General features: G+C 40.1%; 1 protein-coding gene across 1 annotated transcript in view; it reads left to right on the forward strand.

Annotated features, from left to right (window-relative positions):
- The first annotated feature begins 776 nt into the window (after positions 1–776).
- LOC134443413 (uncharacterized) overlaps positions 777–17,787 on the forward strand; it is a 65,226-nt gene continuing 48,215 nt past the window's right edge. Inside the window, 4 exon segments of the mRNA XM_063193198.1 lie at positions 777–867; positions 16,089–16,222; positions 17,142–17,237; positions 17,681–17,776. Of these exon segments, the coding sequence (XP_063049268.1) occupies positions 16,152–16,222; positions 17,142–17,237; positions 17,681–17,776 (263 nt within the window). The 5' untranslated portion in view covers positions 777–867; positions 16,089–16,151.

Consider the following 17,787-nt stretch of genomic DNA (forward strand, 5'->3'; position numbering starts at 1 on the left):
TATCTAATGGCACACTTTAAATTAAAATGTGACATGGGCGTGCGTGTGTGCATGCTTGCGTGCGTGCATGCGTTTTCCAACTTTGGTCCAGCCGTGTTTCTACAGACTGACACCTACGAAATACAATTGGCCAAATGGATAATTTCTCCTAAATTGCTTTTAAATATACACCATTATGAAATAGGCTACTTCTGACAAAGAATAAGACTTGTTTTCACTTTACAAGGTAGCCTATGAGTCAAAGAACGTAGCCTACACAAAGTTAAAAATACTAGGCCTAGTGTCCTCCTGTGTTGTTGATATGTTGATATGCAGCAGGAAATAAATGTCTCTCTTTTTCACGGTTGACTACAGGAGGTAGCCTATAATGTTTAGAGAAATACTTGCAGTATGATAGAACATAGAACACAAATAAAACGTTTTGCAATATAGGCCTAATAACAGTGAATAAAATATCATGAAACAAATAAAAGCAAATAAAAGTACCAAATGGCTACAGCTGTCCAATTTTCTAAAACGACACAGTAATTGTGTAGACTGTAAATTAGATTTTGTTTGGCCTACTCATTAGTCTTGTAAACCCACAGTGCTTTCCAGTTGACTATAGCAGCAGTCAGAGTAGACTATGCAAACAAGGACGTCTCATGGTGCTCTGTCTGAGAGCTGTAAACTACGTTCAGACACTAGATAAAAACTCAATACGTCAGCGCATCGCGTTGTTAAGCACAATACCTATGCCCAGCCCAGCCTTGTCCTATTTACTGTATGAAATCGAAAGTAAAAAAGTTATCACCTCCGCGGAAGAAGGACTGCCGCTCGAAAGAAAATGGGATTTTTTTTATCGCAATTCACATGCGTTCTAATTGGGTAAGTAGGGCCTATCATGCGCAGTTCACCAACGTATGCTAAGTTTAAATATTCTTTTACGATTACGAATAAATTGCTTAGGCCTATTGCTTGCTGTGTCTCAATGCCAACATGTCGACCGTCCGCTGTTGCCTGCGCTCTTTGGTGGTTCGTCAACGTGCATTTGAAAAGTAGGCTAGGCCTATAGGCTATATTTGTCACAAAAGATTGATAGCCTAATGTCTAAATTTCAGTGTATTAAAGCGCTCAAATTCAATTCGTGTGATTTATGTTTGTGGAAACCCGTCCCGCGTGGAAACACCGTGAAAATAAATGTAGGCCTAAGGCGAGGCTTAGCGTCGTCTAGGCCTAGCCTACTTCCTAAATCTGTGATAGCGGAAACTATTTTCTTGACAGATTATTCAACAATAATATGTAGGCCATAAAGAAGAACATATACAGTACATAGCCCCTTCTCTACCGGATTTTAATTTGGGGTGTACTCACTTTTGTGAGTAGCCTAGGCTACATGTTCAGACATTAATGGCTGTATTTTGTTTTTTTCTGAGTGAACAAGAAATTTAAGCGGTTAAATATGTTCTTAAAAGGTCGAGGCTTAGCGTCGTCTAGGCCTAAATCTGTGATAGCGGAAACTATTTTCTTGTCAGATTATTCAACAATAATATGTAGGCCCATGGCCGTAGCCAGCCATGTGAAGTAGCCGAGGTCCATGCGCGCGCCGAAATTGTATTATTAATATAAAATATAAATTAAAAATTAATTCATAAAATAAATAAATATAGGCTACACAGGCCTATATATAGGGCCCTCCTCTATGAATGTATAGGCCTAATGTGAAATAGTAAATATGTAGACATGTATAACAATAAATATGTTGTAGTTTTCAGCCAACTCAGCCTATTCCCTTTGAATGACTATGCTTTGGTATCATGCCTCTTTTATTATAAACAGCATCCTCCCAGTAAAGCCCTTTGAAAGGAAACTAAGGCTTGACCCTGAAGTTGCACAATAAGCTACATCCTCAGATGGCAAGTTGCTCAGCCATTCATATTTTTCTCCCAATGAAATTACACTTCAGCTGTTTTCCTCCAAAGATACAGGGATAGCTATATCTCTGTAGTGCAAACCACCTATTTTGGAGTAAACTTTTTTCTTCCTAGAGTCGCACCAAACGTTTTGTTTTTATTTACTTGTTATAGTTCTTCACAAGCGCAGAAGACAAAAGTCTATCAACGAGAAAGAAAATGCAGACACAATAGTCACGGGAGCCTCTTCAGGTGTGGATATTTTACTGCGATTGACTCTGACGAAGACGTGGCAACGTCGATAGTCTTGGCACTTGTCCAAATTAACAGGAAAATATCCACACCTGAAGATGTTCCGGTGACCTCCTCTGTCAGTGTTTATCACATGCTTTCCAATTTACAATCAATTACCTTTCACTGATATCCTGCTTTTACCTTTTATGCAGCAACTGATGCAGCAGCCGGCCTTCTTAAAATAATGACTCAAATGGCTTTTTAAGACACCATAGCCTACTTGTTACGCATGAGCTTTATGTAGGCTATACAACGGTTGGCTTTCTGTCAGCGGAGATCTCATCAAGCGCGGGCTTTCTGATAGCGGGGATCTCACCAAGCGCGTGCTTAATGGGCGCGTTCGTAACGGCACATTACTGCGCAGGCTGCACACGCACACTTTGCCATTTCAATGCATTTTTCCAACCAGAAAGCATGGTAATTTTGCTTTGCGCAATGCTCTGTCACGAACGCGACCAAACACTTGCGATGTCGGCTGAGTTGCGTTCTCTCCCACGAGTCGCACCACTTGCGATATTAATCAATCTTGTTTACTCTCAAAAACAGAAAACACAAAGGCAAAACTAGAACACATAGCACATGGATGTTAACCACAGTTTGCAAAGGACGCTTCAAAAAGGTTTATAGATGTTTTTGTGTGTTTCAGTTGGTCATATTTGCCGTTAAAATAATAATAATAATAAAAAAAACCTCTCACGATAGGCGAGGTCCGGACCTCGGTAGCCTCAAATGTAACTACGGCCATGTGTAGGCCATAAAGAAGAACATATACAGTATATCACGAAAGTGAATACACCCCTCACAGTTTTGCAGAGTTTTGAGTATATCTTTTCATAGGAAAGCGTTACAGAAGTTTCACTTTGACACAATGATTAGTGACCTTTTAACAACATATTTAACCGCTTGAATTTCTTGTTCACTCAGAAAAAAACAAAATACAGCAATTAATGTTTGAACATGCACTCACAAAAGTGAGTACACCCCAGATTAAAATCCGATAGAGAAGGGGCTATGTTGGCTCGAATCGTCTCGAAATGAAACGAAATGAAAAGGGATGACAAGGGAGGTCATCAGTGTGAGTTTCAACCTTTCTTTGCATTGAACTTTTACATTATGAGTCTGCATCTGGCTTAAATAGATTGGTGTGAGATTTGAATGCAATCCTATGGAGAATATCATGATCTGCTTCAGTAGTCACAGTGCATGTTGACATGCATGTTTCTTTCAGGTGTATTTCAGATTGCCAATGTTGACAGCATTCATGCATTCCCAAACCATGTCAGTCCCACTACCATGCTTGGCTATTGAGAGGATACACCTTTTTTGTAAAACTCACTTGTTTACCACCACACATGCTTGACACCATCTAAAGCAAATTTGTTTATCTTGGTCTCAAGAGAGATGAACAGACCAAGGATATGGATCACTGGAACCATGTCGTGTGATCTGAAGAGACCAAGATAAACAAATTTGCTTCGATGGTGTCAAGCATGTGTGGTGGTAAACAAGTGAATTTTACAAAAATGGTGTATCCTCTCAATAGCCAAGCATGGTAGTGGGACTGACATGGTTTGGGGATGAATGAATGCTGTCAACATTGGCAATCTGAAATACACCTAAAAGAAACATGCATGTCAACATGCACTGTGACTACTGAAGCAGATCATGATATTCTCCATAGGATTGCATTCAAATCTCACACTAATCTATTTAAGCCAGATGCAGACTCAAAATTTAAAAGTTCAATGCAAAGAAAGGTTGAAACGCACACTGATGACCTCCCTTGTCATCCCTTTTCATTTCGTTTCATTTCGAGACGATTCGAGCCAACATAGCCCCTTCTCTACCGGATTTTAATCTGGGGTGTACTCACTTTTGTGAGTACATGTTCAGCCATTAATGGCTGTATTTTGTTTTTTTCTGAGTGAACAAGAAATTTAAGTGGTTAAATATGTTGTTAAAAGGTCACTAATCATTGTGTCAAAGTTAAATTTCTGTAATGCTTTCCTATGAAAAGATATACTCAAAAATCTGCAAAACTGTGAGGGGTGTATTCACTTTCGTGATATACTGTAACCTATCTTATTTCTAGGCTACAGGCCAACGTCATGCTCTGATGAAATTGCGTAACAGCTTCTGTTAACCCAATCGAAATCGAGGCCTAGGAGGAATGCACCAGACCCCGGTAGAATTGTCATTATAGGCCTCCCTAGGCCTATTCAAAATGTTGGCCTACTTCAGTAGGCCTACATTTTAAAGTAGGCCTAACTCTTTTTTAAACGACTACATTTTCAATAGAAAAATGTAGATAAATGGGAAAATGTGCACAGTTCAGAGTCAAATATCAATCAATCAATCAAGTTTATTAGACAATTATTACAATGTGCAATTAAAACATAAATAAATATTTCCATTCCATGCATTACTGAATAGTAATGGTGGGGTGGCGTCCGCGCCAATGTCTTATCCTGTGCGTATCGCTCGGTGCGTAATTCCAAGAGCAGTATAATGAAAAGGAAGAAAGGAGTCGCACACTGGAGCTGAATGCAAAATCAAAAACTGTATTAAACAAAGCCAAAAAAAGTAAATAAAACCGACAGACAGGGGACAAACGTTTCGGGTCTAGCCCATCATCAGTGTTCCCAGTTTGAAATACGTCATCAGTTCCACTGAGCTCTTAAAGGCTCTGTTCAAAGTTTTCCACCCACCAACACCTAGTGAAGAGACAAGTGCATAGTCATAGAGATGCTAAAGTGCATTGCAAACATACTGCGACGTACATTGCAGTGATAAACTATATAGGGTGGATTGCCCAAATGTGGGACATTTTTTGGTTTTCGGACTTCTGAAGACTATTACAATGTTATTAAATTCACATTCAATACATTTTTGGAATCCTCCAGGGGTGCCCTCATAAAATCTTTTCATAAAAGAAATTATACAGACATTAGTGCTCTTAGTGCCCAAGCATCTCAGCATCCCAAGCATCTCAGAAAATGAGCGACTTCCTAATGTGGGACAGTCATTAAGTGGGACAGTGAAATGTAATGTTAAATTTAATGCAAGACACTGTAAAGTCAATGTTAAATGTTTTAAACCAATGTTTCCCAACCTTTTTTGTCTTGTGTACCCCCAAGCCTTTTCATTGTGCCATGAGTACCCCCTAAGTCAAGTTCTATATCGCTTTCTCCATCCCAATGTAACTAAGCTCCATATGTTTGTTAAAATTAAAATTTTCCAAGTACCCCCTGCAGTGTGCTCGCGTACCCCTAGTGGTACACGTACCCCTGGTTGGGAAACACTGTTTTAAACCATGGTGTACCTTCACAAATAATGGTAAAAAACTAAACAAGTAGCCTAATTCTCTCAAAACTATTTATTTTTTACATCAGCCATTGGTTCATTGAAAACTGTGGAATTCATCAACAAAATGGGGTTACAAGTTATAATTCTTTTAAAATCTTTTAAAGGTATATTGTCTTTCTAAAGTTTAGAAAATGTTTTTTTTACTAAAAGCGATTTAAATGAGCTCAAGCTTAATGTTTTTGATTTTGTGTTTGCACGCGCGTGTGCGTGTGTGTGTGTGTGTGTGTGTGTGTGTGTGTGTGTGTGTGTGTGTCATATTGAGACATCCCCCTTACACACACACACACACACACACACACACACACACACACACACACACACACACACACACACACACACACACAAAAACACGCACACGTGCACACACATGTGCACACACACAGCCCAAACAAAACCTTAGAGATATCCCTTGCCCTCAACTTTAATCCTTTCAAATATCACTTGATTTTAAATATATGCAACTATAAAACAGTTTAACACTGTAAAACATCATTTTCACCATGTAAATTACCACTGCATAAACCAGTGTCCCACATTAAGCAAATCATGCCGTCCCACATTAGGACACCACCTGTCTTAAAGTGGGGCAGTAAGAAAATCAATCTAAAACCAAATATAAAGTGTAATATCCAACATTTTACATTATTTTATAATGAACAAACATTTCATAAATACATCAGAATCAAAGGTTGCATGGATTTATTGATATTAATGATTGTATACCCTTAACACTAATTTAGTCAAAACTCTATGTCATTGGCCTTTTGGATGGTTTCACAGCAGGTGCTTCTTGTTCGATGATTGCCCCACCCTAATTTTTTATTGGATAGTTAAAATGTAAACTTATTTTGGTCACATGGTAGTATAGCGTTGCTTTTACCATAGTTTCACTGACATTCATTAGTTTAGGGAGGAGCCAGAGCCCCTGAAGCTTAGGTGTCCCACATTAGGCAGTGGCCCACATTAGGGCAATCCACCCTACATAATACATAAGGGTCAATAGGCATATCGGAGAAAGATAGCCTACTAGGGGGAGTATATAAAGAGTAACAGTTCCATAGTCTATCCAAATGGAAGAACATGGAAAATATCAAGGGGAAGTAGAACATGAATAGCGTTATTAGTCAATAGAATGTCATGATAAAACATAATGATACAGTAACTCCTTGATAAAACATAATAAAGATAATGCAGGGTAAATTCACAAGAAACAGGATAAAGATAGTTCATCGTTCATTCCCCTTGGTTGGAGAGATTTAAGGGTCCATATCCAAAAACATTCCCTTTGTAATAGTCTTTTTTCTGTGTTGCCCCCTCTGCGTGATTCTTTGACATGTTCAATGACAGTGAAGGAGAGAGAGGATAAAGGGTGGCCAGCTTCCATGAAGTGTTGGGCAACTGGGGATCTTTCGTCTTTGCGCCTGATGGCGCTATTGTGCTCAGTAATACGCGTCTGATAGGTCTATTTGTTTTACCCACGTATTGTTTGTTGCATGGACATGAAATGAGATATACAACGTTGGTACGGCAGATGGGGTCACTGCCAAGGATGGTCCAATGTTTGAGGATGGCGTTTTTTATCTGTTGGCTATGTTTCGTGTACGTGGTGGTGCATGCAACAGAAAATTGTTTTTCATGTCGTGGTCTGCTCCGGACTTTATCAAGAGCTTCATTACAGTATTTCTCAATTGGTTTTGTACATTTCTCACAACAGAATAATCATTCTCAGAACTTCTTGTTCAATTGTGACTTCCTGCTGTTATCTGTGCACATGGTAAAATACGTCTCTCATAGTTTTAAGCATTTAGCAAATGCTTTCATCACCATGCAGATGGCTGTGTACAATTCTCAGCTTTTTCGTACATTATCAATTGCTTTTGTCATATCACTCAAAAAGCATTGTCACTGAATACACAAAACTATCTCACCCCCCAAAACATTTAGGCCCTATGTCATAGTTTAAGTCTTGACATGCAAAATGACTTACCAAGCTGTCATAATGTGATAAGCACTGTATAATTTCCATTGGATTTTTATCTATAATTGTGATCTGAATTGGTAAATTGCTCACAGGTAAATATTGACTCTCTCTAATCAAAGGCAATAGAAGGGATAGAGAAAACAGGCATGCAATACAATAGGCACTGTACTGCATTATATTACTCTATGCCTCATGTGCCCTTTATAATTACGCTCCACGCAAAATTACAATATTTCCCTAGAATTTCACAAGACAGTAAGTGCACCTTATACAGCATCAGTGTATTGTTTCAAATTTATTTTGCTTTACAGTTCTAGATTTTTTTTCACATGGGCTTGCAAGACAAGTAAAAAGGGATGGTAGAGGGCGCATTTTGACACCTCAACCAGAGTTTGCTATTTTTCCTATTTTGCAGTGAGAAAACCTGTCAATAAATAGTCATAGTCTAAATGTATATCTAGGACAATCTTATCTGATCAATGTAATATAAAGTCGAATTTACAACATTTCCCATCCAATCTAAACAACATTTTGCTTCAGAAAAGATCCTGCTGGCACTGATACGTTCATTGACACAAAAACTTGGGTTTTGAGCAAGAGACTTGGTTTTGCAGGTCATCCACGGTGTTTTGCCATTTGTTAAAGCTGTTTTGAGAATGAATATTATGTTTTGCAAATTGCGAGAGAGATTCGAGAAATGTACAAAACCAATTGAGAAATACTGTAAGCCATTTGTGTGGGTATCCCCTCAGACAAAGGTTTTTGTACATTTTGGTTACTTCATTGTCAAAATCAGTTTGGCGTGTGCAAATGCTCTTGAGCCTTAAGAATTGTGTGTATGGAAGACCTCTTTTTAGATTGGATGGATGCACGCTGGATGCATGTAGAATACTGTTCTTGTCAGTGTATAGGGTAGTTAATAGACAGTTACCTTCAAGAATGACCGTGGTATCCAGGAAGGAGACCGTCTTGGTATCTATGGCTGCGCTGAATTTTATGGAATCCACCATATTATTCAGGTATAGAAGAAAGTCATTAAACGTTTCTTTAGAGCCCTTGAAGATCATATGACGTCATCCACATACCTTTTCCATAGTAGCACGTTGTGGGAGAAGGGGTTGTTATCAAAAACATAGCTTTCCTCTAGAAATCCCATAAACAAACATGCGTAGTCAGGAGAGAACCTGGATCCCATTGCCGCCCCGGTTTTATTTACTGTTTTCGGCTTTGTTTATCAGGCCTACAGTTTTTGATTTTGCATTCAGCTCCAGTGTGCGACTCCTTTCTTCCTTTTCATTCCATGCATTACACCAGATTTATTCTTGGGTTAGTTTTCATCTGTAGTCCCTGACATTAAAAAGTAAATAACAATAGAATAATAAAGTACAGCAGCAGTCAAAAACAAAATGAAAATACAGATAAAAGCAATAAACAAATCACGCATGTCCCCTGTACCCCCCACCCCCAAACACACAACCACACGCACCCACCCAAACAAAATACAACAATATTTTGTAAGTAAAAAAAATAAAAACATTTCCCATAAGATATTATCATTTTATGCAAATGGTTACATGTTTTGGGTCTCTTTAAGAGCGTATTTGAGTTGTAATTTAAAGTTCTTGAAAGAGCCACCGCTCTTACAACAGTATGAAACAGTATAATGACTATAAGAACAATAAAACTCCTGCATTACAATAAAGCACTGTTATTCTCATCAAGGTTCCTGTACTAGTAAACTACTTAATAACGATAACAAAAATAGATTCAGGAAAATTCAGTTTAAACATATAACCATATCCAAAACAGTTCACCGGTATTGGGAGTACACATATCTTTTACATGAAAAGAAAGAGCACAATCGAGAGTTAAGGCACTGCACTCGCGTCATCCGACCAGCCTAACATAAAAACACACAGTAGGCGCCAAGTCTGAAGACAAAAGGCTAGTCAGTGCCTAAAACAAGTGGTTAGCTTGATAGCTATCATGTGCTCTCAAAACACATATTTCAAATTAAACAAAACACTCATTACAGAGGTTTTTACATGTACTTATCATAATCACACTTCGAAACGAAAAATACAGCTGCGCAAGTAGGTACCCCAGCACTGACAAACATTTTACTTGCACTAGACTAGTGTTTCTCAACGGGGACGGTCCAGCCCCCTAGTGAGCGTTATAATAGCAAGGGGGCGTTGGGAGGCTTATGATGAGGTCTAGGGGGCGTTTGTTCAAAAAAGGTTGAGAATCACTGCACTAGCCCTTCTTGGGATTCTCAGCAGCAGTCTCATGCCGTCATGGTAGGCCACCGTAAGTTTCCCAATGCTGCCTTGTTTGTAGTGGCACCACAGGTGTGCAGTGTACAGTACATTGGTGTGCAGTATGCTTTAAAGAGTGAGATCTTGACTTCTACAGAGCACATACTACATTTACAGCACAGCATGTTTGCCTGGACATACAGCTTCTGGCGTTGCCTTTATCTCTTATCTCACATATTACCAATAATGTGGTCACGATATTTCATCTCACTGCTCTCTGTGAGGGCAGTTCCAGCCAGAAAGAAGGCAGGGAAGGGTGAATGTTTATCTTCTCTGCTCCTTATGATCATGATCTTACTCTTACCAGCATTATATTTTACAGTGCCGCCAGTTACTATTGGCACCCTTGAAGTTTAAGTGCATTATGGGACATATCTCCAGACAACAAATAATAAGGTCAACCATGATTTTTCTATAAATAGATTGTGGTTGATACTAATATAAAAATAATCAACAGCATTAAATACTAAACTATGAGAGGGAAAACATTGGCACACTTTACTGGATACCATTGTGGAAATCTAATTTGACTCAATTATGGTAAATCGCAAATGGGAATCACCTTTGGCTACTTGCTTTTGCCCATAGAACATGAATTAGGCAAGGAATTATGATATTTGTGTTTAAATAACCACGTGTTACAGCTTGTGTGTCTTTCACCAATGTGAAGACAGAGGACCTGCCTGAGGACACCACAAATACTATTATTTGCAAAAACAAGACCTCCAAATAATAAAAGGTCATCTCAAAAGACCTTGGTATAACATTTTCAACACTGTGTTGTGTTATTCAGAAATCTGCCAAACATGGAGCTGTAAAGAACATTCTTGGATGTGGGGGGTAGGGGAAGACATTATGACAAAAGTATTTGGAAGTCGGTGCAAATAATGAAATTACACAGATCTACAAACCTGACTGTCAACTTTGAACTGTTTTGGGTAGTTTTTTTTTTTCAATAAGCACCCCGTGTTAAACACTACACAAAGTAGTGCCTTTTGGTTGGGGACCAAGGCAGACCACATTGCTAAATAAAAGTCATAACAGGGAACACCTGACGGCTGTATGAGAAAACACAGGCATAGCACAGCCCTTTTAATAATGTTTTAAGGTCAGATGAAGCAATAGCACAGTTTTTCAGTGACTTACACAAACAGCATGTTTGCATACTCTGCAAGAAAGTCTTTAAGGAAAAGGACACCCTACCAAAAATCAAGCATGGTGTCCGATCCAAAAATATTATGTCACCCCATTGTTGCACCAGGTATTGGAGGCTTTGACCGTATCACAGGTATCATGACAGGCATCATGACATGACAGGTATCATCATTTACAGGAAAATTTGTAACCATGGCAAGAACACTTGGTTTGAGTTGAACATCATGTGCACTCCAGCAAGACAAAAACCCAAAGAACACATCCAAATGCACAGTGGATTGGTTGTAAAATGAAAGAACACAGTTATTGATGAAAACCAAAACCTTCAGAGGCTGCCATTGCTGTCTAATAACCCTTGAAGGAGGGGTGCCAATATTCCTGGACATGCCCTTTTTCGTGTTTTTGCTTGAAATTACAAAATGCATTTGGAAATAAATACTTGGCAATTCTAAATATCTTACAATGTTCAATTAAAAGATCCTGATGGTAAATGTTGTGTATATTTCCATGTATTTCTGGATATATTGCACACTTTGTAAATAAAATGAAAGGGTGCCAATACTAACTGGCGGCGCTGTATATCACACTCATCTCCATACTGTGAGCATACTCTCAGTAACTGCAACCCAGTAGTACAGGGACTATAACCAAGTCATCTGCATGTCATGATGTGGTTGATTATTGTGTCACCAACCCTACAGCCAGTTCCACACATATTTAGGGACAATGACAAATCATTCATATACACATTAAAAAGAAATGGAGATACAATTCCAATTATAATTATAAAATTAAACCCCTTAAAATCAAGAGGGATTTGTGACCCTCTGCAGATTTTTGGCGACCCATAGGTTGGGTCCTGTTAGATTTTGGACGTTTCCAAAATTCTCTTCTCCAATAAAAATTGAAGGATGAATGCACTGCGTTGTGTTTTAGTTGACTCACTTGCAAAAATAAAATAAGTCTTGACTTCGCAATTAAAAGGATCGATCAGGATACAATTTATTGTAGAAAAAGTGTGATTACAAAAAGAATAAGAAGAAAATAAAAGAAGTAAAAGTAGAAGAAAAATAAAGGTTAAAAAGAAAAGAAAATGAGACAAAGTCTCACAGCGTCATACTAACTAGGCAGCATCCTATCTCTGGCGAATGACAGGCAAAATCGACCGATAGCTGACAAAATGGTGGCAACGGTTTTTATACCGTCTTCCTCATGTCAGCAGGTTACACGTATGCAAGTATGACGTTAGATAAGGAACATGTCGTCTCCATGTCTCCAGTTGTGACGAATCATAAAAACACCTATAGCTAAGGATAACACACAGCCTAGAGATGTGTCTGGTATCTGGAAAGTTAGTAACAGTAACAGTAACAGTAAGTAACAGTTAGTAACAGTAAACATGCCACATTCCTGGCCCAATGAACTGAAACAGGAATAGGCTAAACTGTATGGTCAATCAGTTGTTGGTCAGCTGCAAAATGCTGCAGGATATACCACTCAAATGTAACAGTCCCGACCCTAGGTTCATAGATAGTTTTTGGATACAACTGCGCAAGAACATATTCTTACGTTGAGCAGCAGGTGTGCCATTACATTTCAGCTCACTGCCCCCCTCGTCACTAGTACTCGACTAGGACTAGGGCCACGAGCTTCATAAAATTGGTGCACATTAACTCCAGCGGGCCACAGTTTTGGGTCATACATGTCCGTAACATTAATACATTCAACCACGAAAAACGAGGTTATATCCTGATTGCACCACGAGGCTTATAGTTGATTTTTTCCTGTTTTTTTTCCCCCTGAGGATTTCACAAATGGCCCGAGATACGGTTGGGAAACCAAGGCCTGTTGGTCTCCGTGCCCCCTCTCCTGTGGTGCAGGCAGTCCCAGGGTCGTGCGGTAGCTGGTCTCCACAAAAGTTCCTCGGCCATCCATGGCTGCAGCAATTGACCCCAAGTTTTGTCCAATGCCTTCCTCAGGCCAGCGACTTTTTTGGCTCAGCCGCTCAACTCGGCTGAGGAGGGCTGAGGCATCCATATTGAAGAACCTGACAGGTGGAAGTTCATCCAGATAATGTGAAACAAAACGTGGAATGTTCTCCCCGTAATCATTTAGAACCCTCAGGCAAGCTTTAATGTTATTGATGTCCTTGTACATGACACAGCGCTATGATTCCAAACAGAAGTCGCTTGGACTGTTCGATCTACTCCGAGGAAAACATTGTTTGTTATCAGCAAGACGATTTCATCATGCAGTGTTTCTCAAACTTTTTCTGACCGAGGACCACTTTGTCCCCCCAAAAATAATCAGAGACCACCTGTCAACTGAAATGACAGTTGACCGGTGCTAATTTCGATGCAGATCCCTTATTTTGTAATTCACATTTACAAGCCTGTCTTATTGTGGTGAAAATATGACTCTAGCTTTGCAATAATGTCATGAATATAGCTTACTTCTAGCTTGTCTTTGGACAAGTAGCAATTCCCTGGCGGACCACCTGAGCTCTGTCGCGGACCACTAGTGGTCCCCGGACCACACTTTGAGAAACACTGGCCTAATGTCTTCATTTTATTACCTCCGCCAGGAGGTTATGTGATCACACGATTTCTGTGTGGCATGTTTGTCCGTCTGTCACTCTGTTCGTTCGCTGCTATTTCGCGGGCTGCCACAAGGTGGACGAGGTGAATTGAGCAATGACAGGACGTGTCTGCGATTTGGATTGATGGACAGTGACCAGTGACCACAGCATAGTGCGCCGATTTGCTGTGCCATGGCTGCGTAACCCACAGACCTGTATTAACCTAGACTGGCAATGCCCCTCGAAATTTTCGGATTTCTCAGAGCCTCAGAATCGTAGTCTGCCATCTTGGTGGAGACTCCCGTAATTACGTAATGACGTCATGCACCGATGGGGTTTTTAAAAAATATTTTTTTTGCAACACTGGTTCACTAGTTAAGTTGAGTCAGGCCATGTGTAACGTCTTTAGCTCTAGTATAAATTAATGTTCTAGAAAAGTTTCGCTCTCAAGTGGCTCCTTATTTTCACAGCTTGCAATGTGCTGTGCCGTGTTGTTGCTAGGTTACCTTCAGCGTCCTTGGGGGGGGGGGTATTAATAATAGCACAGTTACCGGTAGCTTCACTGAAAACGTACGGCTTATTTAAGAAATATACATACCTATATACACAGTTGTCATTACAGCTGAGTTAAGTACATAAAATAAGCTTTACACACGTAAGCATGGCCGATTCAGTGTCACAAATATCCACAAACCTGCATAAGCGGCAACGAAAACAGTCGGCTTCAGGGTTGCCAGATAATACTGATTATTTTCGTCCATTTTTACCCACAGACCGCCTTCCTCAACGGCCCCGATTGGGCGGGAAACCGCCCGATCTGGCAAGACCGCTCAGCTTCAGGCTCTCTAATAAAACGTTTGGAGGTAGTGAGGGTTATTTCATTAGTGGAGTGAGAATTTAGACGTTACGACTTGTCAAAATCTTACAAAAAATGATTGAAACCCACTTTGATAACGTTGTAATCACCGTTTGAAATCGTATGCATTCCTATGGGTCACAGCTGCGATAGTCTCCACTAGGCGGGGCTACGTCTGTGGGAGGCGCCCACAGGGCGCGAAAAAGGCAAAGATGGCTGCGCCCGGTCAATCCGAAAAGCTGCCACTGGCTAGAACCGCCCATTGCCAGTCTAGGTTAATACAGGTCTGTGGATAACCAATTGCACACAAAATAATGTAGACTATAATATGGCACACATATCGTTGCGGAGTTAATTGTTCTCAGAGCGTTTGGCCTGACAATCAAATCAGCTTTGTTGAGTTGAACAGTTGTTCCCTGTTCAGTTGAAGTTCACAAAGGGTGGAGATATTAATAACGGCGAACAGTGGTTAACAATGATGAAGGCAGCGCCAAGGAGGGGAAGGTATGCAGTTCACTAGATTTTGGTTAATCAAAGTTGTGCTGTCACCACAACAAAGCCAATCAGAAAGCGCACAGCGCGGATTTGCTGTCACTATGCCCACATGGCTGAAGCCATAGGCGTAGCCAGTCACTAAAACATAATGTAATATAATAATGATGACATATAATGTCACGCATACGTCGCACCTTTCGCGGAGTTAATTGTTCTCAACCAAATCAGCTTTCTCTCGTCTGTCCGGTTGAAGTTTGTTCGAAGGGTGGACGAATTATAGTTCACTATTTGAAGTTAGCCTAATCAATATTGTGTTGCCAGCGTGTGTGATCCTAAAGTGTCCTCAAAGGGCAATGTTGACCACCGTAGTCATACCATTATCTATAGGTGGATATTACAGTAATAGCTGTGCAATTTAATATTGTGGCAAAACAATTATGTGATGAAAGGCATGCTGCCAACAGACAATGAATGAACAATGTCACTAAGAGGCTATAGCGATGGGATCTAATAATTTCCAGTATAGGCCTACACATTCCACATTACAGTAGGGCCTATATGGCATGACCAAACATTTGCCAATCCCACAATGACAGGTGAACTATATTAAAGCTAACCAGGTGACACACATCCTAGCTAATAAAAGAGACACATAATTTGGTTAACATTGAAGGTTCACTTCTCTCAACACAATGGTAGGCCTAACCTGTAGGCCTGCATGAATCACACCACACCATGTCACAAATATTAGAACAAATTCAGCTTCCCTGGCGGAGGTCTGCATTCTCTGAGTGCATTTCTAGTTCACAATAAAATGTAACAGTGCGTCTTCTACAATCACGTCATTCTACAATCAGTTTTGTAGATTGCAGATTTTACACGAGGACAAACAGAGGCTCCTCCTGCTGCACCTGCTGTCGCCGCCATGACATGTAACACATAGTCTAGACATTGTGATGGCCGATAATAAGGTGGATACTTGTGGCTACTAATCCATAGGCCTAGATATTCTAAAATATGATTTTGTTTTCTATTGTATTAATATTGATTAATAATTAACAAAATTAATATTAATTATATTAACTGTGGTCTGAGGCAATTGTATGTGCTTTTAATTAAATTCTAAATATTATTATTTGTGTGTCCTGACCAGGTAATGAGGTGAGGTGGTGCCTCAGGTATCTAGTGGAGGAAAGGGTCAGTACGGCTCCTCAAGATGAGTTCCCCTGGCAACCAGGAGTCCCAGCTGGGACAAGAACCGGCAGCTCAATCAGGGGAATCTAACAGGTAACTAAACTTAACTAAGCTTGGCTCTGGACCCAGGAACCACAGGTATCTCTCAACTCAAATGTTCTTACTGTTTGAATGTAAACTAGAAATTTGTCATAGAGTGAATGTGTTTTGTCTTGGGAATGCTGGAGAGAAGGAAGGTATGGAATTGACTGTGTGTGTTTGCGGGGGCAGTGGGTTAGGATATCCAGTGTTTCTGAGCCTGTACCATACATTTTACTGTTCGCTGCTTTGTTGTCCTTTTATACGATTTTATGGTGCTGCCACCGTCCTGTCTCTGAGACAAATTTCCCCTTGGTGGAGAATAAAGTATAAGCACAGTGGGTTTACATACAGTGTTCAATCTCGCCCTCCAACCCGTGCCTGCAGTTCACCTAGGGAGCGCTGTCGAGACAGCGCAGCCCATAAGGCTGGCGCTAATAACTGACAATTGTGCTAGCTGTAACCTGGGAGTTATGTCCTTTTGATTTCTTACAGCTTTGGCATTTATGAGTCAGGCTCCGCTAGCATCTTGCAAACAAAATTGCTTTACGGCCGTCGTGATCACAGCAATGCAGCCAGCCAACCAATCCAAACGCAGTGTGTGAAGCCACTCGTGACGTCATATTGACAATAAAGACGTATATTACAAAGATCCAGCGAGTTTAAACATTCAAACTAAGTGAGAGCAAGAACAATGCTATACTTGCTACTGCAGTACAACACTGTCACTGTAGGATCAGACAGTAGGGGGTAAAAGTGTTAAAAAGCTGAAGAATCCTGCCTAGACTGAACAGAACAGAGATGGCAAAAGACTTCACTTTTTATCATTCAATCAGGGAGAGCAAATCATACCTAAATTACACCATGCACAAATACTATACATTTTTTCAAAGAATTATTTATCTGTCTGTCTGTCTGTCTGTTTCTATTCTAGGAGTGGTGGTCAGCCCATATACTCTGGTGTGTCCAGTGCTGCATCCATGAGGAGTGATTGGTCAAAAGAACTCCCTCCAGACCTGGCAGAGGAGAGGTGAGCAAAGCATATCTATCTATCTATCTATCTATCTATCTATCTATCTATCTATCTATCTATCTATCTATCTATCTATCTATCTATCTATCTATCTATCTATCTATCTATCTATCTATCTATCTATGTCTCTCTCTCTCTCTCTCTCTCTCTGTCTGTCTGTCTGTCTGTCTGTCTGTCTGTCTGTCTGTCTGTCTGTCTGTCTGTCTGTATACATAAATACCATACAGCAGTGTTTCCCATACATTGAGGAAACTATGGCGCACCGCCATAGTTTAAACTTGGCCGCCATAGTTTCCAAAATTGAAAAAAAAAAAACTTTTTTTATCCATTTACGTCTAGCTCTCCATTTACATCTATCTATCTATCTATCTATCTATCTATCTATCTATCTATCTATCTATCTATCTATCTGTCTATCTGTCTGTCTGTTTCTATTCAAGGAGTGATGGTCAGCCCATAGGCTCCGGTGTGTCCAGTGCTGCATCCATGAGGAGTGATTGGTCAAAAGAGATCCCTCCAGACCTGGCAGAGGAGAGGTGAGCATGCA

This window comes from Engraulis encrasicolus, unplaced genomic scaffold (assembly GCF_034702125.1).
Source record: "Engraulis encrasicolus isolate BLACKSEA-1 unplaced genomic scaffold, IST_EnEncr_1.0 scaffold_31_np1212, whole genome shotgun sequence".
NCBI classification, from domain to species: Eukaryota; Metazoa; Chordata; class Actinopteri; order Clupeiformes; family Engraulidae; genus Engraulis; species Engraulis encrasicolus.